The following is a 26378-nucleotide window of genomic DNA, read 5'->3' as shown; positions in this document are numbered from 1 at the left end:
TGTAACTTTAAATGTAACCTAGCCATTTATAAAATATAGTTCCACAGACGCGAATGCATTGAGAAGTTTTAAAAATAAGATGCGTTAACTGCTAAGCCTGTTCAACACGAAAGGGACCGTTCTCAATACCTACATTTCTACAGTCACTGGATTTATTTCTCTAGGAATTGTCTATTTGACGGTTACCGTTGAACTGAGTTACTGGTGTGTCATTTTACAGCCGCATCATGCAATCAGGATAATGTTGTTCACGCTAGTTAAAAAGAAGACAAATGCAGACTGAGTGCACATGGAGATAGGCACGTTAAATGGTATTCGTTTGCATACACACCTGTATCACTTCCATTACGCTGCATATCTTTGTAGACAACATGCAATTACCGCTCAACGGCATCATCACCCACTTTCAGTCCATCCTTGTGCGTCTGTTACTGGTTAGGTAAAAGCGTGGTCAGTCGTTGTTCCGGGCCAAGCCGAGTGACCGTATCCGTGACTTGTCGTGTCATTCCGGCACGCCGTAAGTCACGGAAAGGAGCGAGTCGTTACGAATGATGACGACGCTGGAAATACAAGACTAGGCTCCTGTCTATACACAAACAAGTAAAGCACTAAGTTTTCGCAGTGTTCCGACCGTACAACCAGTTTTAAAGATGGCGTACAAACAAGAAATGGTAACGGTTGAAAACAGCAACACCAATTTTATTTCGCGTCGATTGTACTAAAACGGACCTAAGAGTGTTGGGTGAACAGATTTTGTAGGGAACTGGGCGTATCCACAACTAATATCAACAATTTCAGTGTGTCCATACATACAACATGCACTATAATAAAACTTCGTGTTAATACTTTGTTCCGTCTTGCCAACAGTTCAGGAAGCATAGTCTTGTGGGTTAAAGCCCCCGCTATAAGGATACAATATGTGGTTCCAACCGTTTTGTTATATCATATGCCCATGTAAACGTAGGATAGTGATGCAGGAGTGCATTACGGATAACATGGTCGGTTCTATACTTTCTCCAAAACTTGGCACTTGTGTTTGCTTTGTTTGTTTTATTAAAGCTCAGAGCAACAACAATAATAAATAAACAGAATTAAAGTGCAATTATATTTTATTCATGGCATATGATATACATTGCTGATTATGAAAAAATCATTATGAGCCTATGATCGCAAATCAAAAGTGCTCCTCTCGAAACGAAGAACCCGGGATAACGAACCCAGTCAGTGCGGGTGGGCGAGCACTCAAATATAACAAAGACTTTCATTGACTGGTTCAATGGCCGATACGCTCAGCCGGGTCTTTGTTGATTGGTCGGTACTGACGCTGTCATTAGCAGACAGGCAGACACATAGGTGTCAATAAAAAAGACACTGAGTTGTGTGGATGTGACAGAGGCTGCTTATCACAAACGTTTTTTATGTAGCTTGCAGATTATTTACTTGTTTGTGTAAACCAAGATTTGAGCTCCAGTTGAAATATACACACAGCTGATAGGTACAAATGGTATAAGTCACTTGTAACGGAGAAATAAATGAGTCTTGAGTCGTAGTTTGAATGTACTTAGGGAAGGAAATGATTTTAACTCAACTGGGAGAGAGTTCCACAAAGACGCTGCTGCATATGAAAAGGTTCTTGAGCCAAATGATATTAGATTATAGCTTGGGACAGTAAGTAACAGTTGTTGTGATGAGCGCAGAGTTCTTTCTGGAGAGTAATGTGCCAGGAGGTCCTGAAACTAGAGACTACTGCTGCTCTAAACTCATGATCCGGGCACTGAACTCGTCTTGTCTCTGCTCCCATGACAAAACACCCAAATGCACTAGTGTGACGTTCCATATATGTATTTCGCAGATAAACCCGAGTTCCAGGCCGAGTGCCTTTTAGCATCATGGATTGGATTTGTGTGTTGATATTCAGTGGATCTCGTTGGGAAATGAACAATGATTTTATCAAGACGTAAAACCTGCTTTAATAATTGTACCTAGGGTAAATGTATTTAACCTGCGAAATTAAACTGGTTGTAAATTGTTCTGTGAGCTCTCTTTGTTGTGCATGGAGACTGACTTGTGGAATCACCCGTGACAGTTGTTTTTGTGTTTAGCGCACTCTTTCAGCTACATATGTATATGGCGGTGGTGTAAAAATATTCGAGTCTGGACCAGACAATCCCGTGATGGAAATCATGAGAATCATCTTCAAGCATTGCTGACAATTTGCCGGATAGGAAAGCTGCCGATGTTCACAGCTTCCATTGTATTGCTAAAAGCGGCGTTAAATTAAACTCATTCACTAACTGCAGTACACTTCCCCCTGTGACTTTTGCATTACATACAGAAAGTACAAGGGACGTGTGATTTATCGAGGCGCGAGTTGAAGTGCTGTACGTTGACGTAGAAGATGAAGTATCCTGTTCACAACGTGAAATACTTGTTCATCAACACGAGCTAGCCGGACAGGCTGGAAACAGTTTTACTTGCGATTTGCTATTTCACTTAAGATTATTGTAACATTTGCTATACACACGGGACAGGGTTGTAAAGTAAGGGAGGTTAAATATGTGAAGTTTCAAAGACGGTTAGAAAGTTAACTACAATTTGAGTCAGTATCACACGTTTGTGTCACTTGCAGAACTTTACCGTGAATAAAACGTTAAGCGTCACCCAGTATATTTTGCTAAAATATAGGTTGGCACAAAGGAAATATTTCAGAAATAGAACGAGCTATCATCATTACCTTCTTTTGGAAAGTGAAAACCCGAAATAACTGTCATATGGTAACATGATTGTCACAAGCGAAATCTAAAGTAATAGTCGTGTATAAGCACAACAGGAATACTTATTTTGATTTAAAAAGCAGTGTCATCATGTCTGTAACAATATTTTCTTTAATTGTAAATACAAATGATTATGATGTCCCTAAAACAGTTACCAGATGAACCTTCTCTAAATATGGATTGGTCTTCCCAATTAGTTCAGCCTAAATTTCCACAATTTCACATCTTAGTTTTGAAATAGGCTTTTTATTCTCGGTATAGCATAAAAAGTTGTGGCAACTCCGTAACAAGCGATAAGTACCTGTTTTTACAAATTTTAATTTTCAATTTGAGAAGAAGAATCGAGGAATATTATTGATCACTCGACAAAAAATCCAGTCATTCATCGTAACATCTTGAAAGTCAAAGGTCAAAAATAGTATTGGTACGATAGACCAGATGAACCTTCTCTAAATATGGATTGGTCTTCCCAATTAGTTCAGCCTAAATTTCCACAATTTCACATCTTAGTTTTGAAATAGGCTTTTTATTCTCGGTATAGCATAAAAAGTTGTGGCAACTCCGTAACAAGCGATAAGTACCTGTTTTTACAAATTTTAATTTTCAATTTGAGAAGAAGAATCGAGGAATATTATTGATCACTCGACACAAAATCCAGTCATTCATCGTAATGTCTTGAAAGTCAAAGGTCAAAAATAGTATTGGTACGATAGGATCTGTGAAGATCTGGATCTTCCTTAAGTTGAATTGGTTGACACGACATCGATTCCCGTGGAATCACGTAGATCGCTGCTCATGCTGTTGTTCACTAGACTGTCTGGTCATGACTGGATTATTTACAGACCCCCGCCATATATTGCTGATTGCGGCATAAAACTAAAGTTACTCACTATGCATTACTTCCTTTTCAGTCCGAGCTTGGCCTTCCACCTCAGGAATTTGGATCAATCTGGCTTTCTTTGGGATTCCTATATGAGTGGTGAGGATGCACACATCGATTGGGAATACCAGTATCTGTGCGATCTGTTTGGGTACTGATGCGACTTTACCATGTCATACTTTTTACATATTTTTCGACTGTTCCTTTTCATTTTCTTCATGCGAGCAGCTGATCAGTTTCCATGTGGAGTTGATTCTTCTTTAAAACAGGGAGAACTTAGCTCAGGGACGTGCTTTTCAGCATTTTTGACGAGTCTTCTTTCATTTCAGTGTGTATTTTTACGTGACATCTGAATGTTGCATATTTTCTACTAAGCTTGCCAATTTTGGATTATGGTGGATGCTGTGGAGGCTTTGTTTCCGCTTTTGTCTACGTCTCCTTGTTGCAGAGGTGCTACCACTACTTTGTCTACAGTCAGCGTCACCTGCACTGTCTCAGTGAGAGGCATTAAAGACCTTTCAGAGACCTAGGACTGTTTTCATGAAAGAGATTTAGACTGGAACATTCCATTTAGATGTGATTCAGTGCCACCAGAATGATTCCTCACAAATACAGTGAATCAAACACTAAACTGTTAATTCAGCAAAACCATTCATATATCTCAAACCATATTCATATTATATGTTGGCTGTACCTTTACCATCTGTATATATTCAAGACAACTGTTCAGATGTTCTGCACAACTTTCTTTCTGTGAGTTAATCATGTGTTTTGGCAATACCACATGATTCTGGAAAATGAAAAGTGTAGTCAAAGTAATAGGTATGTCTTTTGTTGTTGTTTACTGTATACATCTATCAAATACTGATGTTTCATTTGTAAATATTGTAAAACAATATAACTCAGACACTCCTAATTTGAAAGTAATATTTATTCATCAAAATCCTGACATTATACAAGGTATCAACATATACTTATAATTCTATATATTCAAAAGAAAGCCAAAATTGTTAACAAGATTCACTCACCCATGTTCCAAAAGGAAACATCATACGAATGGATAATGTTCTAAGTCACAAATTATGTAAATCATGAAAACAAAGTATACAACAGATGTACACATGAAACCCAAGCCTCAAGCCTCATCACACAGACTTTTATCACCACTGACCTACTATCTCTGTACAGGCAGGACAAGATTTGGACTAGCATACTAGCAAATACCACAAATTTCAACTGTCACATTGAAATGAAATGATTTCATAACAGCATAAATTATCAGCATGTGATATGGACCAGCATTCGAAATAACTGCCTTCCCGGAGGCCCAGCGCCAGTTGTATCAGGTTGGCAGTTTAAAAAATGTGCAGGACCTTATTGCCTTTAGCAAATTATCTGTCAATTATTCTTAAATTGGAATGTTTCCCCATTTCTCCTTTATTAACGCTTAGAAATCATCTATGATCCCTCATGTTACGAAAACTTACAGATTCACTTCCCAGTATATCAACGCCTTAGAATGTCAACACCAGTCTAACAAATATTAACTCCTTTGTGTGCGATAGGCTTTGCTTGATTTTGTATGAACAGTATGAAACTGTACAGTGTAGTCTATTTTGTTTCTATTGGTTTGACTTTAATCAAATGGGCCTGTAGATTTCAAAGCCTGCATGTAACAGCAGGCCTTGATGACCACCTGGAAATTTTATGCATTGCAAACACTGATATGGACACAAACCACATGATGGTAGCATTCTTATGCAGGAGAACATGTATACATTACATCTGCATTCTGAATGTTTCAAATGGAATCAACATGACCATGTTAGTCTGAGCGAACTCTGAAATGGGTATGTGATCTGTGCAGTAGTAGGTAATACCTGCATACTGCTGCCCGATAGCAGACACAAAGAACACTGACAAATAACAGACACAAATACCAGCAATGTTAATATGACATACCTGCAGAATAATACAGCTGCAATTTTTTATGAAAGCATTTCTGTGTTTTTGGTATATAAGCATCCACTATAAGAAGGATGCATGTGTGGTAAATTTATTACCTCCCTTTGCTGGGTCCACATTCTCACACTAGCCAATCATCTAAGCAGTCGTTATAACCGTGCTTGCCAATGTCAAGAAGACAGTGGTTGCAGCCATGAAGGTTTGTTTGCAGTGGGGGAAATCATACAGACAAACTGACGGGACCGAAACATTAACAAAATATATGCAAAAACTCATTTGTGTTGCCATGTTTAATAGGTTAGATAATTTAAGAAGCAATAGTGATTGGTATCTTCAACTTTCCAGAAGAGACACCTGATTGGAAAAGGCGATCCAAGCGAGGTAATAACATCATCAGGCTGAGCCACAGATGCAGGGGTATAGTGGGTATAGTGGAGATTTATAGTAATATATACCCTCGAGATTATCAAGATGGTATATAAGAGCCATGAGATAATAACAACAGGTTTCAACAGGTCCTAATACAATGTACTTGGAACAAAGAACATGAGCACAAAAAGAGACTCACAGAACTGGCATGTAACACATCAGAAATGAAAATACCTTCTGGCTTACATTTGTTATGACTGTAAACATGTTATATGAGTTCCAAATAACTGTGGTAAATTGGGGTACACACCATTCAAGGTACAGACAGTATTACGAATGTCTCTTTGCCATATGTTTTGGCTCAGAGTTCACACTAACTAATGATAACCCCAACAATTGTTCAGAGTCAAATGTACAGGTACATCTTCTAAAACATGATAACCCACAGGTTCAATTTATCACATTTTAAGGAATTAAGACTTCAGTTTTGCCAACAAGGACCTCACAATAAATTCTCATGTGCTTCTGCATATCACCTAGACGTTTAAAGTTTTTGAAACAACCACTGCACTGATGGGGCTTGGCTTTGGTGTGACAACTCATGTGTGCATGAAGTTGACTTGATGTTGTGAATGCCTTGTCACACACAGTGCATTCATAAGGTTTGACTCCAGTGTGACTCCTCATGTGTCTTTGAAGGTGACTTGATGTTACAAAGGATTTTTCACACACATCACATTGGTACGGCTTGATACCAGTGTGACACCTGCTGTGGGACTGCAGATGACTTGCCTGGGCAAATGTTTTCCCACATTCATTGCACTCATAAGGCTTGTCACCACTGTGACACCTCATGTGTACTTTCAAGTAAGGTGATCGTGTGAATGCTTTTCCACATTCTGTACACTCATAGGGCTTAATTCCACTGTGGCACTTCAAATGTACCTGCAGGTTACTTGATGTTGCAAAGGCTTTACCACATATAGTGCATGCATATGGTTTGACTCCACTGTGAAACAACATGTGCCTTTGCAGGTTATTTGATTGGGTAAATCTTTTGCTGCACACACCACACTCAAATGGCTTGATTCCAGTGTGACATTTCATATGTCTCTTCAGGTAGGCTGATTCTGCAAATGTTTTACTGCACAAACCACACTCATATGGCTTGGCTTCTCCATGACAACTCATGTGATCCTTCAGGTCACATGGGAGTTCGAAAACTTCCTGACACTCCCTACACTCATACGGTTTGACATCACCATGACAACTCATGTGTGCCTGCAACTCACTTCTTTCAGTAAATGCTTTGTCACATTCTCCACACTCATATGGCTTGACATCACCATGAGAACCTACATTGGTCTCCATGCCACCTGATACCGAGAGGGATTCCTCATACTCACTACTCTCATCTGGTTTGGGTTCATGTTGGCACCTCATGTGTTCCTGAAGGTCACCAGACAGTGAAAATGCTTCATCACACTCTGTACACTTAAAAGGCTTCACACCCTTGTAGCACATCATGTGTAACAACAGGTTACACTCAACCTGCCCACAAACATTACAAGCATTGGACTGATCTTCATTCCCACTCTTCCCATCTTCTTTGTGACTGCTTTCTGGGTCATCTGTAATGGCCGATACATTCGTCTCCATTTGGTTTTCTGTTTCCATATTAAAGGTATGATATCAGAGCCTTAGACGTCACACTTTTTCACAGTTCTGTAGACAAGACCACCACAGCCAAAACCCCAGGCAAAGACTGTAAAAGAAATCAGAATCAAGTTAATTCAATATGTAACAGTACAGGATGCATGAAATCATGAATATGGTTACATCTGATTAAACCTACTTCATGAATGAGATCTCACTTTAAATGACAGATATTTCTGCCCAAATCATAAAGAGATGATAATATTATGAAATCATGAAAATAACTGAATATCCCAATCTCGAGCCTTGCTTTTATGTTCCATCCACTTTGAAACATAATAATATTGTAACTTGTTACTTCTTCCTTCAGTGGAAAGACCTATAGCAGCTGAAGTTTTGGTCACGATTCTTTATCACTTTTTCTCTGCGGGTATCAAAACACAGCCACGCCTGTCCAACAAATGCATCTGTTGTCCTGACTGCTGGTGATAAAGCAAGACATCCCGAGCCACCTTCTTCAAATCCCTGTGTCATGTAGGATTTTCAATTCACAAAACCTACAGGCAGTGTTTGAAACAATCACCAGCCAAGAGGACAGTTGCTATCGTATTGGGCCGGCAGCTTTAAGTTTTAAATATTCTCTGGCCCTTATGGCAGACCCTTATTTTAATTTTCCCATAATTGTTTTCTTTATTAACATTCGGGAATCATCAATGATTCATCATGTTATGATAACTGAAAGTTTCACTTCCTGGCATTTGTGCATAGCAATGTCAACAACAGTCTTTAACAAATAAAAACTTTTCTTTTCGCCATAAAGGACTGTTTGCCTTTCATGCCAAATGGAACTAGCTTTGGTGGTTAACATGGTTAAAAAGACGAGCTATTCTTTGGTTTTCAAAAAAATGTGGACAAGATTTCTTCTTTGAGAGGCAGAAGTTGGATTAATTAGGAAGGATGACAATATGGATGGATGAACAACTTCTTTAGAACAGTGAAAAAGTTTCATTGTAGGTTCTTACACTGTTATCAAGCAAGTGATAATAACAATGTTAGAACCAGCATTGAAACATCAATCCCTCTGTAATAAAGAAGTGGTATATGAACACATTGCCATACTTCCTTAGTGAACTGCATAAATAAGAAAAAAAACCCCAGCTCTAGAGTTGTTGCATCTGATGTACTGTAGCAGGTATATTCAAAGTGAACTGACTGTCATATTAAGTGAACACAAGTCAGGTAAGTGTGGTTTGTGATAAGGCTTGATTAATGTGACAATACAGTATACTATGAAAGTGCTACGATGAGACATCAAAGACTGATGTATTATTTGACCTCATTTGATAAAGAAGCCCTATACAAATTTGTAATGATGAGTTATATTCATACAACACATTTGTATGACAGTGAGGGTATCAAGATAAAAACTATGTTAAAGATAATTTGAGACCTGCTGTACATTAGGATATTACTGCAATGCAATCGCTACATCACTTGGTCATTTCCTTCATTGGAAAGATGTAGCAAACGTCTTCTGCAGCTGTCCATATACATGATCACAACAATGTCAAAACAGGAAATTGTTCCTTATACATGCAAGAACAATACTCATGGCAAATAGACCCGTGAAGATCCAGGGTAGAATATGTCTTCAGCAACCCATGCTTGGCACTAAAGGCCACAATGTTTGTCATAAGAGGCAACCAACAGGATCGGGTGATCAGGCTCGCTGACTTGATTGACACATCATCTGTTCCCAGTTGCACAGATCGATGCTCATGCTGTTGATCACTGGATTGCCTAGTTCAGACTCAAGTTATACAGACTGCATTCATATACTGTAGCTGGAATTTTGCTTAGTGTGGCATAAAACTAAACTCACTCACTCATTAATGCAAATAATTCAAATTTGATTTGAAGAAGCAGTACAAACTCATGGCAATTTTAAACATCTCAAGGAAGCAATATGCAAATGAAATGAGTATCATTTGTCACTGCACTGTACTAGAATGATCTTGTCTTCCTTTGATGTTCAGCTGATTTCAATACTCATTTAAACAAACAGATATTAAATTTCATCTCATATGATCAGACAAAATGATTACAAATGCCGATCTCAGATAATCACCAATCTTGTTGACATGGCGATACGGATTCCATAGGTTGTCAAAGATAAACTGTTGTGAAAACAGATGGGGTATATGACAAACTATCACCATCAAACATTTTTTCTTAGAGTAGATTATAAGTCCTTTGTATTTCTTTCATACCTCAAGTAACGAGGTATGTAATAAATCCTTTGTAATGATGTAATAAGGATCACTTGCATGGTTGATTGTACATGTATGTCACTGTAGTCCAATAGTCTGTCATGTGATGGCTAAACTTAATCGTCTCCAGGTCACTTTGATACAGTGGAATATTGAGACAAAAAGAAAACAAAAGTCAACCGATACAGCATATTTGAGAGAGGTATTTATTAATTATACTATACAAGGTGTATCTGCATATACTAAAACTGTGACCTATTTAAAGGGTGTCAGTGAGATTCAATAATTCAAGAAAGAGAAAAAGTCAAAATGTGCAATGTTTTAACAAGCAGTCAAAATAAGACAACATCGTTTCCCCATAAACTAAAGCAGTAAATTATCACATTTAGCTGTATGCTGTGAACAGCATCATGACAATCATCAAATCATGTTTATTATATATGATTCTTTCACTCTATACAGTATAAAGATCTTATCAACATGTCATTAACCTGTATAAACAGTGAACATCAAAAAATACCTTTGGTAAAAAATGCTAAAAGGATCTTAAAAACATACTGTTCAAATGCCAGCACATGAATTTGTCCCAAAAAATTAGAGCAGGCAAGAAGACTGTTTCACAAGAATATCATACAAAACCAAGTCTTCATAACCACAATAATTTCTGCAGCTTCCATTTTGAATTGTTCAAATTGAATCAGCATAAGGATCTATTTTCATGAGTTAACTCTATAATCAATATGTACAGGTGACCTGCATTGTAATTGAAACTTGCATGCACACAGCAAAGGTACAGACACAAGGACGGACAGAAAAATAACAAACACCAACACTCACAAACAACAGTATTGTCACAATATTCATGAACATTCAATTGCTATATACTTGATAAATGAGGTAAGGGTTTATACAGGGAAACAAACTTCTTCAAGTAATGACCTTGAATGTAAAGACAGGGGCAATGATGACATGGACATTGAGAAAGAAGCAGAACAGAACAGACAGAATCTGTTTCATGTAATACTGATCATACTGCAATAAACTGCTACTGATTTTAATGATATTGATAGGATACCAGCTTCATATTTCAGACAATTTTCATTTTGATCACAAATCTGTAAATGGCCATATCACCAACACAGTTGCATCCCATACTTGTTGCATCTGAGAAAAGATGAACCACAGAATGGTCCTTTTGCCTGGTTAAGGAATTAAGACTTCAGTTTTGCCAACAAGGACCTCACAATAAATTCTCATATGTTTTTGCATGTCTCCAAGACGTTTAAAGTTTTTGAAACAACCACTGCACTGATGGGGCTTGGCTTTGGTGTGACAACTCATGTGTGCATGAAGGTGACTTGATGTTGTGAATGCCTTGTCACACACAGTGCATACATAAGGTTTGACTCCAGTGTGACTCCTCATGTGTCTTTGAAGGTGACTTGATGTTACAAAGGATTTTTCACACACATCACATTGGTACGGCTTGATACCAGTGTGACACCTGCTGTGGGACTGCAGATGACTTGCCTGGGCAAATGTTTTCCCACATTCATTGCACTCATAAGGCTTGTCACCACTGTGACACCTCATGTGTACTTTCAAGTAAGGTGATCGTGAAAATGCTTTTCCACATATTGTACACTCATAGGGCTTGTCTCCACTGTGAACCTTCAAATGTACCTGCAGGTTACCAGATGTTGCAAAGGCTCTACCACATATAGTGCATGCATATGGTTTGACTCCACTGTGAAACAACATGTGCCTTTGCAGGTTATTTGATTGGGTGAATCTTTTGCTGCACACACCACATTCAAATGGCTTGATTCCAGTGTGACATTTCATATGTCTCTTCAGGTAGGCTGATTCTGCAAATGTTTTACTGCACAAACCACACTCATATGGCTTGGCTTCTCCATGACAACTCATGTGATCCTTCAGGTCACATGGGAGTTCGAAAACTTCCTGACACTCCCTACACTCATACGGTTTGACATCACCATGACAACTCATGTGTGCCTGCAACTCACTTCTTTCAGTAAATGCTTTGTCACATTCTCCACACTCATATGGCTTGACATCACCATGAGAACCTACATTGGTCTCCATGCCACCTGATACCGAGAGGGATTCCTCATACTCACTACTCTCATCTGGTTTGGGTTCATGTTGGCACCTCATGTGTTCCTGAAGGTCACCAGACAGTGAAAATGCTTCATCACACTCTGTACACTTAAAAGGCTTCACACCCTTGTAGCACATCATGTGTAACAACAGGTTACACTCAACCTGCCCACAAACATTACAAGCATTGGACTGATCTTCATTCCCACTCTTCCCATCTTCTTTGTGACAACTTTCGGTATCATTTATTGTGACAGATTTACATGTCTCTGTTTGGTTTTGTGCTTCCATGATAAAAGATGTTATATCAGAAACTTTGTAGAGATGTCACCTTTCTTTAACACTTGTGAGGATGTTTTACAAGATGACCATAGAAGAAAATCCAGGTAAAGACTGTAAAGGAAAATCAGAAAAGTTAAATATTTTACAGCACATCTGTATTACTGCAATTAGCTATATTTCAGCCCAAATATTACACACAATTATATCTATTATATCTAATAAATGGTGTGGTGGGCTAGCTAGGGGCGAGGTGAGCAAGCTGTCTATGGCACCAGGCTAGGGATCCAGCAAGCTTGGGGTGCTTGGTTCGAGCCCACCTGTGACTGGGTGTAAAGACCTTGGAGTCAGCTTTGGTTGCAGACTCTTTCAGCATTGTCACAACCTCTTGTGTACAGTACACAACCCTGTGCACTTACCTAAAACAATCTGTTGCAATATGACCAGATGGTGGCCACATGAAATCGTGCAAACACCCAGTTGCAAGCACATCAATGTGCAATAAATTTGGGCAAAGTACTGTGACTATGTGTCCCAGTCCACAAAGCTGCAAATGGGAAAACCACACTAACCAGGTGCACCCAGTGGCTGCAAGCAAGGCATGATCAGAGGTGAGTTCAGATTGAAAATATAATGTGCCATTTGAGATTGACATCCAGTGATTGAGGGAGCCTATGGGCAGCCAAGCTGGATGTTATATAAATATTAACAAAATATGAGAAGAATATACTTAATGGTATCTTCCTTTGGTGGTCGAAGGTACTATGATAGATAAACATCATGTATGAAATACTGTTGTCTTTAGAACCTTGCTGGTAAGATGCTATACATTTTTTCCATGTAAGATATGTACATGATACCTGAAAACAGGTTGTCTTTAGTTTCATAAACTATTAAAGGTGTCATTTCTTGCTCTGACCATCAATGACCATTGGAAAGGTGAGTGAATTTAGTTTTACACCGCACTCAGCAATATTCCAGCTATATGAATGCTGTCTGTAAATAATCAACATGATCAAGTCTGCACCAAACAATTCAGAGATCAACAGCATGAGCATTGATCTGCACAATGGGAACCATTGACTTTCATGGGAAAGCAAACACATGTTGTAATCACTGATTTTGCCTTTTGTGACCAAGTAGAATCTGTTCAACAGACAACTGACGATGAATACTCAGGGATTAATTTTCAGATTTACATGTGGCAGTCAACTGTAAATACGCGTATGTATTCTACACATACTATGTCACCACATTGGATAAACCATGTGATATTTTAGCATGAACCAGTAATATTTTTGTCTTTCCTTATCAAGGAAACGAGATGCTAAAGTAATGTTTGAATTGCCACCATAATTCAACAGAAAGCCATGTTTCTCTCTCTGATAGTTCCATTGGTTCTTAATTTCTTGCTATTTATTCTGTCCTTTTCCAAAAATATTCAGATTTAAATTTCAGTAACATTTTCTCAGAAAAAAAAAAAACAGTCATCAGAAGATGACATATCCCCCCGGCCCCAACATATTTGAAAGGACAAATCATCTGACAGTTACTTATTGTGTTTTTAGACCATGTCTGAATTGTTCCCATGGAATTCATGAAAAGTATAAATGCCATATTTCTGTAACCAGAAAAAGTCACCATTTCAAGATCTGTCTCATATTTCTGCCAAGATCTTTTGAAAGATATGAAATGGTTTTCGAGTTGTGCTTCGGAAACGAAGTCCGCAACGTGTTCATGGAACCGAGAAAATAATAAATCACAAAAACCTGTTAATACCAAAAGGCAAAATTTGGGGTCTGCCAAACATATCTACCAAGTTTTCCTGACAGCTATAAAGAAGTTTTTGAGTTCTGCACAGGAAACGAAACACACCTCTTACTTTTGAGACTAAGTCAGAAACGTTTCCATGTAAACACAGAAAATAATAAATCACAAAAACCTGTAAGTAGCTAAAGACACCACTTTAGGGTCTGACTGATGTATGTAACAAGTTTTGCAGAAAAATATTCAACGGTTTTTGAGTTATGCTCTGGAAAAGAAGCCCATCCCTCCATTTTGAGACTAAGTCCAAAACATTTCCATGGAAAACGAGAAAATAATAAATCACAAAAACCAGTAAAGAGCAAAAGGCACCACTTTGGGGTCTGCCACACATATCTACCAAGTTTTGCAGAAAAATATTGAACTTTTCTTGAGTTCTGCTCTGGAAACGAAGGCCACCTCACCATTATACTAACACCAAAATGTTCCATGGAAAAACAAAAAAATAAATAAAAATGCCAAAACTGAGTAAATAGCAAAAGGCACAACTATAGGTTGAGTTTATTATTATCAAGTTTGGTCTAAAAATATTGAACAGTTTCTGAGTTATGCTCTGGAAACAAAATGATTACGGATGGACAGACGAGGCATCGACTATATTCCCTCGCATTACATGCTGGGGGGATAAATATTTTTTTTAAAAAATTAAAAATTTCACTCATGTCAAACCATTTCAGGGGTATTAAAATCCAAACATTTAAAGTAAACAGATTGTTGTGGCGAATTTTCAATTCTGAAATTGTCTGGCACAAACAGATTATATTACATACCTTCTTTTAGAAACTGGTTGAAAGAATTTTCATATTTCCATTGTATTTGTAATTAACGATTAAAACAAATGTGCCTCTAACGTCATCAGCAATGGATTACTATGTATCCTATTCTTGGTTAGAGGCATGTCATCACTGACACGCTATGTCCCAACTGTTTAAGTTCCTGTTTGTCTGGTAAAGTCGTGACTACCTTCACAATACCAGGATACAGCTCAAATACTATTTAATGTGGTGCTACACAACATCCCCTCACTCACTTCCAGTAGCCATATTCCAGACACGTCATCATGGTATTTCCTTCCCGAGGAACTCCTGTTAAGGAGTACACTTGTTCTTTTATTTTTGCCTTGAATTTCTCATGTCTGTGCTAAACTTTGGGAATTAATTGACTTTGTGCTAAATCAGTAAATTCTTTGATCCAATAATGGTTTAAAATTTTCAAAACTAAAACACTGTTAGCATGTTAAATGTGAATATAAAAACAAACATATTTCATTGCTGTGAATATTTCTAAGCAGTATTTATTAATCATAATCACAGTAACCAAAAATGTCAACAATACATATATAATCTGTTCAAGAGGAAGTCAATATGGCTAAGAGATTAAATTGTTCGACTTAAAAAAAACCAACAAATGAAAGTCAGAATAAAACCATCTAACAAATTTGTAATCTATTGAAACAAAAGTTCACATCAGCATTTTTACACCAATCAAACATTTAGTTCATCATATTAAGTGGTTTACTTAAGATAATTTCATTCTCATAAAAGATGTTTTAGTACTTTTACTAAATATGCTGTCTTTTGTTTAACACATTACTCAGCTATACCAGTATTCCAGCTATACAAGTCACGAAGCCCAGTGGTTAAAGTGTTCACTTGTCACACCAAAGACCCGGGTTCAATTCCCTACTTCCCCACATTGGTACAACGTGTGAAGCCAATTTCTGGTGATGCCTGCCATGATACTGATGAAAGCAGCGTAAAACTAAACTCACACACTCCCGCTGCAAGACGTGTTTCTGTATAAAACTGAATTTGGACCAGACAATCCAGAGATTGAAATCATGAGCATCAATCTCTACAAATGGGATATGATAACATGCAGAGCTGCCGAACACCATTTCTAACCCCAGTCTACAAGTTTCAATTAAAAAGACAACGATTTCTGTAACATGTAGAACTCATGTTTTAACCACATTCACTGACAAATGGAAATGCGCTGACTTTGTTTATTGTAAGTTACCATGATGTTGAACTTGATCCTATGATCGTCCTCTGAAGGGGCAAAACAAATGTACAGTCAAGCAATAATCAGATGAAGTCTATATTGTTCATATTGTCAAGCATTATAACCATGTACATTATTGCAGCATCCAGGTATAATTAGACAAAGACCCAAATATTAAGCCAGCTTTACAGTTGACATGACATTGAGATTAACAATGATAAAAGAAAATACTGTATAGCTATAAAACTTAATTGTTAGAAATCCCCATCTTCATGTACAATTCTGACTATATCAAAGGTCACAAACACATGCAATGGCAGGCCAACTGTTCACAGAGACACAGTACAAGAAACAGATTAAACACACTGTAGATATCAGACACAGAGACAGAAACACCTGTTATAGGGCTGGGACTGGTGCTAATTTTCATCCCCATTCCCAATTAGTATTACCCTACCCTACCCGGATACAAATGGTGGTAAATCCTGACATCGAATGTGCAGCAAATGGCAATATATTCTTCAGGTCGGAGGCTAAACTTTTGAGTTTTCCTAGTATATTGACCATGCATTAAATTCTAAAGAATTGACAGTAAATTATGTCTAAATCTTCAAAGACAAGACAATCTTTCAATCATAATTGAATAACATATTACATGTCATATGATCGAAACAGGTCTGGGTATTGTGATGGGTACCCGGGTGCAACTTACCCACCTGTCACATGTATCCAGGTTACCTGTCCCAGCCCTAACCTATAACGATCGTAACAAACGCCTATACTGACACAACATCCATGAATCATTATTTGCCTCATACATGTAGACATACTGGAGGTTAGGGTTCTTTTGGAGGCAGCTAAGCTAGGACGTGTTCAAATTTGTGATCTTTAACATTGATAATTCACATGGGAAACGTGAAAAATGGCCATAAATAAGAAATATACAACAAATGTCAACTTAAAGGTTGGTATTTTTAAGAGACTAAACCATCTGAATATTTATTATAATAAAAACAGTGTGTGTATATTTAATGGTACTGAGAGTAAGCCAGCTTCCCCATAAAGTAGTGTTGAAGTCTACATTCTTCATATTGTGAAAGTCTTGTGTACAATTGCATCTCATAAAACATAACCCACAGCACGATCAACTTGTCACATTTCAAGGAATTAAGACTTCAGTTTTGCCAACAAGGACCTCACAATAAATTCTCATATGTTTTTGCATGTCTCCAAGACGCTTAAAGTTTTTGAAACAACCACTGCACTGATGGGGCTTGGCTTTGGTGTGACAACTCATGTGTGCATGAAGGTGACTTGATGTTGTGAATGCCTTGTCACACACAGTGCATACATAAGGTTTGACTCCAGTGTGACTCCTCATGTGTCTTTGAAGGTGACTTGATGTTACAAAGGATTTTTCACACACATCACACTTATAGGGCTTGACACCGCTGTGGCACCTCTTGTGTACCTGGAGATGACTTGCTTGGGCAAATGTTTTCCCACATTCATTGCACTCATAAGGTTTCACGCCACTGTGATACCTCATATGTACTTGGAGGTAGACTGATCGTGAAAATGCTTTTCCACACTCTGTACACTCGAATGGCTTGTCTCCACTATGAACCTTCAAATGTATCTGAAGGTTGCTTGATGTTGCAAAGGCTTTGCCACATTCAGTGCATACATATGGTTTGACTCCACTGTGAAACAACATGTGCCTTTGCAAGTTATTTGATTGGGTGAATCTTTTGCTGCACACACCACACTCAAATGGCTTGATTCCAGTGTGACACTTCATATGTCTCTTCAGGTAGGCAGATTCTGCAAATGTTTTACTGCACAAACCACACTCATATGGCTTGGCTTCTCCATGACAACTCATGTGATCCTTCAGGTCACATGGGAGTTCAAATACTTCCTGACACTCCCTACACTCATACGGTTTGACATCACCATGACAACTCATGTGTGCCTGCAGCTCACTTCTTTCAGTAAATGCTTTGTCACATTCTCCACACTCATATGGCTTGACGGCAACATGAGAACCAATACTGGTTATCATGCTACTTGATGCCTCTTCATACTCGCTACTCTTGTCAGACTTGGCTTCATCGTGACACCTCATGTGTTCCTGAAGGTCACCAGACAGTGAAAATGCTTCATCACACTCTGTACACTTAAAAGGCTTCACACCCTTGTAGCACATCATGTGTAACAACAGGTTACACTCAACCTGCCCACAAACATTACAAGCATTGGACTGATCTTTGTTCCCACTCTTCGTATCGTCCTTGTGACCACTCTCTTCTATGAATGCTTTCTCACTTTCAGTATCATGTATAGTGACAGGTGTATTTGTCTGTGCATGGCCTTTTGTTTCCATAATAAAGACTGATGTGATGAGATCAGAAACCTAGAAGAGTTGTTACCTTTCTTTCACAGTTCTGTTGATGTTTCATAAGAACACCACAGATGGAAACCCCCAAGACTGTAAAGGAAAATTAAATCACATATAGTTAATCATAAATGGTAATTTGAACATTAACTTCAATGTACAAAATAACAGCTCAAGCCTGAATTCATGCAAGAAACCATGGAAATGGAATTATAACATTGACAAATGGTTGCATTACATTCCAATGTTGAGTCCAGCTATTGACTTTTAAACATCATAAAAAAGAAAATAAATGCACAACTGTACAGAAAGATAAAGAAATACAGTCCCTGGGCACTGTTTCACCCTTGGAACATTCAAAGTGAGTTAAGTAGAAATGAATTTTAACATGTGAATTAACAGTAACAGTGATATCTTTTGAAGCAATATGTAATTGCATTCTTCACTTTGGTCTGGAAAGGCTTGGTTCTGTGGGCTCCCCACATTGGTGTTTTTGTGTATTCCACCAGGTAAACTAATGCCAAATGTGAGTTTATCAGTTGTATCACAAAGAACCTTTCAAATAGGTTTTGAAAGTGAAATCTAGCTTGTGAAAATTCAAGCTTGATCATGACAAACATCAGAACTCACTTGATTATTTCCCTATTGAGCACAAAAAACTGCCATGTTGGATCCTTACTGATGCTAAATGTAATGATATTCTTCTGGTAGATTTATAGTAGAAGCAAAAAAATATATACTGAACTGCAAAAGAAACATACCCCTACCAAAACTTTTGCCAGATATGTTTCAAATTGTATATTTGATACAAAAAACAAGTCGTCAAAACGCAGTTCTTAAAGTAATGATGGGACAAGGTTTATGTGTGTATTTCATGAAAATGACAATGCACATGCATCATGATGCGTCATCCCTCTAAGAAGAGCCACCAAACATAAACTGAATCAATCACTGTTTGACAGCAGCAATAGGCCACGATTATCAAGGGAACAGAGGAACCAAGCTTTAGGAGGGCTGAATACTGGCCAGACTGCAAGACATTTTACAAATCATTTTTGTGTTCATACTCGAACAATAAGCTGCCTCCAGCAATGAGTATTAGCCCCTGGAACTACAGCCAACCCTCCTCACAATAAAAGACCACCTGTGACAATGCTGAGGCAAAATCAGCAGGTTGTCCATCATCACATGCAAAATCGTTTCGCAAAGGTCACAGAAACTGCATGGACAACCATTTGCAATCACCAGAGAACAATCGGTGCCAACACAGTACAGGGAAACGTCAGATGTTGCAGGCCTTACAAAGTCTGATTCTCACTGTTCTACATCAAGCTTGTCTCCAGTGGGCCACACATCATCGGAACTGGTGTCACCGGGAGTGGCAAACTGTAGTCTTTTCCAATGCAAGCTGGTATGACAGAGTAAGAATGTGGCGACAATGCGGGAAGTGTTTTGCAGATGATATGTAACCAAGCAAGACAGCTCTAGATTAACTCTCTTAGGTGTATCACTGAGTCTGGACGGAAGTTCCTCTGGCCTTTATTTGTAATTTACTAAGATTTTAAGAAAGGGTAAAGTGTAATCCCAAATATTACATGTTACATATGACCACGATGTAAAGGGCATTGTGTAATCATCTGCATACGGCATAAGGTTTGTAGCTGGTTTCCCCAAGTTAGTTGATAAATTCATCTTCGATGTAGCCACTCACACTCATACCCATCCCCATCCCAACACACAGAGTAAATGCTTTAAGTGAGTCTAAACTTTTGATGGGTAGTATATGACAAAGTCATTGTTACATATACACTGAACACTGAGGCTGGTGGGTTGCCAACTTAAACCAAACCATCTAGGAATCTGTTGGATTTGTCTGAGGGTCAGACATTATTCGTGAGCTGTTCCTACAGGAACAACACACCCTTATTGAAGTTATTGTATTTTTTCACAACCTTTATCTTTAATATTCCTTGACAACACATAGCATAATATTGGTCATTAATGGTCTGACCTTTCACAAGGTAGTCCATCTAAAGGATTCCTCAGGGAACACCCCAAAATCCAAGTCAGTCATCACACTTGCCAGTTGACTGGACAGACTTTGCCCTCTTTGCAGGTGACATTATCTTTTGTGAGCAGGTGGTCTTCCTGATCTTAGTCAATCAACAAACCTCTCCTTCCCTTAGTTACAGAAACAGATTCAAATGTATCTATCAGCAACAAAAACCTTCCTTCATTCATAATATAAAATGATAAATTATCAGCATCAGAGAAATACCAGACTTCATCACTTGACAAAAACACATTCTATTGAGAATAAAATGCAGTGCATGTAGTACTGTACTACAATGAAAAAATATGAATGGACAACTGTGAGTGATGACACCAGGTTAAGGTGTCCTGCCTTCTACAAGAGGCTTCCAATCACATACTCTCTGTCACAACACAGCAGAAATCTCTGACTAAAGACAGGTACACTGCATGATTCTGACAGTATCTACTCAGTTGTTCATGCATCACCAAATGAAAGTGATGAAACCAGGTCCTGGAATAAAGAACCTTGAAGATTTGGGTTAGAATTAATTCATAATTGTCATAAGAGGTTACTAACTGGACCTGGTGGTCAGGCTCACTGACTTGGTTGATACATGTCATTGTATCCCAATTGCATAGACTGATGCTCATGTTGTTGATCACTGGATTGTCTGGACCACACCTGATTACTTACAGACTGCCACCATATAACTGTAATAGCTTGAAATATTGTCGAATGTGGAGTAAAACTATATTCCCTCACACTCACCCTTAAAAACAACTAAGTGCATCCAAAACATACATCAACAAACATCATGTCCACTTGAGAACATATAAAACGGTAAAATTCCAAGTAGCCAACTCCATTCTGGGCACTGATGCACCAAATTTGGAAATGTCCTCTACACACCTACTATAAAATAATAGAAACGTAGATTCAAAATGCTGCAGACTGAAGCCTCATATATTTTTCTGCATGTCACCTTGATGTTTCAAATTTTCTTAAACAACCAGTACACTGATGGGGCTTGGTTTTGGTGTGATAAGGCACATGTGACCGAAGAGTATCTGATATCGTGAAAGCCTTGCCACAAATGTACATTTGTAAGGTTTCACTCCATTGTGACTAATCATGTGTCTCCACAGGTGAGTAGACCTTGCATATGCTTTCTCACAGTCTTCACATTTGAATGGCTTGGCACCACTGTGATATTCTTATGTTCCTGCAGATGACTTGATTGTGCAAATGTTTTCCCACATTCATCACACTCATAAGGCTTCACACCAGTGTGAGTCCTAAAGTGTTCAACAAGGTGGCCTGATTGTGAAAATGCTTTCCGGCACTCAGAACACCCAAAGTGTTTCAATCTGCTGTGACGTATCAAATGTGCATTCAGGTGGCTTGATATTTTCAAGGCTTTACCACATTCAGCACATGTGTATGGCTTAACGCCAGTGTGGAGCATCATATGCCTTTCAAGATGCCAAGACTCTGAAAATGTTTTGCTGCACAAACCACACTCATATGGTCATATGTTTTCTCAGATAGGCTGATTTAGCAAATTTTTTACAACATGCACCACACTCAAATGGCTTGATTCCAGTGTGACATTTCATATGTGTCTTCAGGTAGGCTGATTCTGCAATTGTTTTACTGTACAAACCACTCATATGGCTTAGCTTCTCCATGACAACTCATGTGATCCTTCAGGTCACAGGAGAATTCAAATACTTCTTGACATTCGATACACTCGGACGGCTTGACATCACCATGACAACTCATGTGTGCCTTCAGCTCACTTCTTTTAGTAAATGCTGTCACAATCTCACATTCTCCACATGCATATGGCTTGACAGCAACATGAGAACCAATATTGGTCTCCATGTCATTTGAATCTTGATAGTGGAAATGCTTCCTCACACCCACTACCATCATTGTGTTTGGACTAATCGTAGCACCTCTTGTGTTCCTGGAGGTCACCAGACAGTGCAAATGCTTCACCTCACTCACTACACATAAAAGGCTTGTAACATGCCATGTGAAGCTGCAAGCTACTTTCTACCTATCCACTAGCATTCCACACATTAAGCTGGTCTTGACTCACACATCCCACATCCTTGTGACCACTGTCAGTGTCATTTACTCTTGACAGATTTACTTGTCTGTTTTGTTTTCTGCCTCCATCATGCCCATAATTAAGATGTTTTGATATCAGGACACTAGAAGAGATGACACATTTCTTTCAGATTCCTTGAGATGTTTCACAAGAACAAAGATGGAAAGCCCAGGTCAAGACTGTAAAAGATATTCAAAGTGAAAAAACAAACTGTTCTGCATGGTGACTGGTACATTAATTCGATTATTTCATGTAACATGACTGAAAGCAGTATGAAAGGTTCATTCTATGAGGTAACTACCATGTTTTGCCACGATTATCAAAATTTGAACATGATATAGTGACAGTGTTTCCGTCAAGAAAAGAAGCAGAAATATCGGCATGTGGAGCATTGTTCCTTGCTCCTATAAACACGATGATGTCATCATTCTCTGTCACAACCCTTAGAAATACGGTCACAGCTGAAGAAATACTCGGAAATCATTCAACAATGTACCTTTCCGTATTCCAACCAATGATGCAAAAGCAATCCCACAAATGAAGTTCTGTCATTTAAATTTCTACCACTGACCCCACTTCCACAATGGGGGATGGAGTTGACAAAGCCCTGTTGAAACATCATTCATGTTGTTCCTTCAAGAAGCTGTTTGAATGTGTATGCTTAAGTCATGGTATGTAAGGTGTGACCTTGACCTTGATGCTAAGCTTATGATCTGTCTGAAAGATTACTTAAAACGGCATACACTGCAGAATTTAAGATATGTTACTGTGTATAAAAGGTAATTATTTCCAGCTGTAAGACAGACATCACAAATCATGATCTTTATGTTAGATTTCAAAATGACACCAGCACCAGTGGCTGAAGAAAAGACAAAATTGACATGGTAAACACGATGGCAAGAATCATGGAAGCATATTTTACAGAAACTTTTGATGGGATCAAAAACACACATTTTCAGCCTCATAAATGATGATTATCATCAAAACAGACAGTACATCCAACCCACAAGAATACTGCTTTACCTAATGTACGAAAACTTTCAAACTCATAGTCATAACCAATAACTGACAAGTGACATGCCAACCAGGAATGTCAAATCCATCAAAAGTATTGAATACAATTCTGTTTTTTTTCCCCATGGTTGAACCTGGCAACATGGGTAGTCACATCCTTAGTACCAAACAAGCATTCATAACCAGATCATACCAGTGTCTGAAACTCAATGTAAGCATCATCCAGATACCATAACATGGTTGTAGGTATAAAAGGCATCAACAAAATGTTAGATTATAGAAGTACAAAGATTGAATGTTTTCTTGATTGCTGGCATACAGTGAGCTGTAACAAGAATGACTGATAGTCAGTCATTACTTCCTCATTGGCCTAGTTTACAGCTGACATTGGGTGACAGCTCCAGGGATATTTCTCTTATTGGCGATCCGACAACTTTCTGCAAGCAGAGTGATGACAATTTCAGCTGTTGGACATTACCTGTCTGAATGTCAGGCCTTTTAAGTTCTTTCGTCACCCAGTGCTGTTCACTGAAGTTATGTATTGACTATTGAGCTGAAATAGATCCTGAAAATAATTTGCCGTCATATAAATCTAGATGGACGTCTCTTCTTCATATTCCTTGGCACTCTGAAGTGGTACTTCAGCAGTACCTGCCTTGGAAGAATTTTTCTTGAAAAAGGAGCATTCTATCCTTCTGTAAATGTCTTTCTTGCATGTCTCAAAACAATCTGCTCTTTGGACATTTAATCTTCCTTTGAATGAATGACAATAACCAACACAACTGTCTTTGAACACTGTTGAAGTTTTGTTATCTCATGATTTGTGTCGTTCGAGTGCATCCTGTTTCACTGCTTTTCCTGGCCTTCTTTCAGCAGTGAATTTCCTTGCAGCAGTCACATTGATTGCAAGTGAAATATGCTTTGTAATTCTAGACTTGAAAGGAAGTGAAAGACCAATCTCCAACCATCCCAGATCATGTGAAGAAGCCATTCATTACGACTTCTGACAAATCTCATGAGAAATAGTCAGACTTCTATTTTATTCTAAAAATGAATATAAGATTGAGATAAAACATGGGTAACAGATTTTCAGTGAGTTTGCTTATGTTTACTTTGTGAAATGTCTCCGTAGTGTCTAGGCTTCATGACCAATGTGGACGTAGACTTTAAGTGTTAACGTTGGCAACTCTGATTCAATGGTTTTTCAAGTCTAATAGCATAAGTCTTATCTGAATATGCTAAAAGCCATGTCCTGAAGTCAAAACATGTAAGAACTATCTGTTAAACTGAGGCGCTGATAACGATTCTTGTTGTCCGGCCTAGATGTTAGCCAGAATTGGCAGAAGGATGTGTCTGTTGGTAACTTGCATAATGATCTTCCTATATGTATTTTCCACAACAAAATTCAGAATGATGCATGTGAGTGTTTATAATACATTGACAAAAGACATGCCTCTGAGAGCCATAGCATCACATGTGCTGCATGTGTCTGTACTGTCAGTATATTTTCACAACACACTAAAACAAAGTCTTGAAAATTAATATGGATGGCTTTGATAAACACTTTCACTAAAAACTTGTGTGTCTCTTGTGTTTAACACCATGTAAACATCATAGTTGGCAGTAAGTGTCAAACTGACAGTCACTCATGTTAGAATCCCTCCCCGCCACCGTCCCAATTGATCAAATGATGTGGTTCACTGATAATATATCCAGAGTTAAAACATATTAAATTGTTCAACAAAAATACACATTCTTTCCATCTTTGCTTGTATCCCCCTTAACGTTAATTTCATTTTGCAAGGCTCAAACCAAACGCTTATTTTAAGGCTTCTAGTCAAATCATATTTCCTAAATATATATATTTTTCCTCCCATTTTTAAATTTTAGGACGAATTCTGGCAGAAGTTTTATATGGAACAGCTGTCAGCATTTCTGTTACTTCAGTTGAAAATTTCAAATTGCATTTTCCTAAACATCAACGACAGTCAACAGATTGTAGCAGATCAATGGTTTCAGGGGAGAACTATTGATCACTTATCATCAAGGAATGTGTGTGTGTTTTGGTAAACAGAAATCACTGTCCACATCATTATGGATACACAATATTCATACCATATATTTCACCATATCCAACGACATAATAGACGTGGGGGAATATTTTATTGATCTGTCTAATGATTTGGGAGAGCCACTCCGGGCACTCGGGAACAGCGAGGATGACCGACCAATAACGGACAAAGGCTAGTAAGTTCAGTTGGTGCAAATGAGACCAGTGTCATTATAGATTAAAAGTCGACGGAATACCGAGTCTCATACGTGAAAACATCCCTAGAAACCACGACCGAATGAATGGGCTTCGACTGTAGTCAGGATATGATGTCACCATAGTCGAGCTCGTATGACCTGCGATCGGCAACAGTGACCATAGCTAACGCCCGAAGTCGCCCGGCAGGCCTTATCAGAATATTGAAAAGACTACCTGTATAATAAACAAGCTACCACATCAACATCTCCGCAAAGCATTACATGTTTCTGAAAATAATATCTGTGACAATAATACTATATTTGAACTAAACTGGTCACGAACATAGCTCAGCATACTTACATTTCACAGAAGACAATACATCACCAGTGACCTCATCAGTCTGAATGCTATGCATTGCAAGG

The 26378-nt window shown here is 38.3% G+C and overlaps 1 protein-coding gene across 1 annotated transcript; it reads right to left on the bottom strand.

The window, feature by feature from the left end:
* Positions 1-4570: 4570 nt before the first annotated feature.
* LOC137275921 (zinc finger protein 721-like) lies at positions 4571-26378 on the bottom strand. The gene is made up of 4 exons (XM_067808199.1): positions 26317-26378; positions 17314-18636; positions 11133-12365; positions 4571-7677 (listed from the first exon to the last, which is right to left on the bottom strand). Exons 2-4 carry the CDS (start codon positions 18529-18531, stop codon positions 6454-6456), a joined length of 3675 nt encoding a protein of 1224 aa, XP_067664300.1. The 5' UTR covers positions 18532-18636; positions 26317-26378; the 3' UTR covers positions 4571-6453.

This window comes from Haliotis asinina, chromosome 1, assembly GCF_037392515.1.
Source record: "Haliotis asinina isolate JCU_RB_2024 chromosome 1, JCU_Hal_asi_v2, whole genome shotgun sequence".
Lineage (NCBI taxonomy): Eukaryota > Metazoa > Mollusca > Gastropoda > Lepetellida > Haliotidae > Haliotis > Haliotis asinina.
This window is presented reverse-complemented; position numbering and strand designations above follow the sequence as displayed.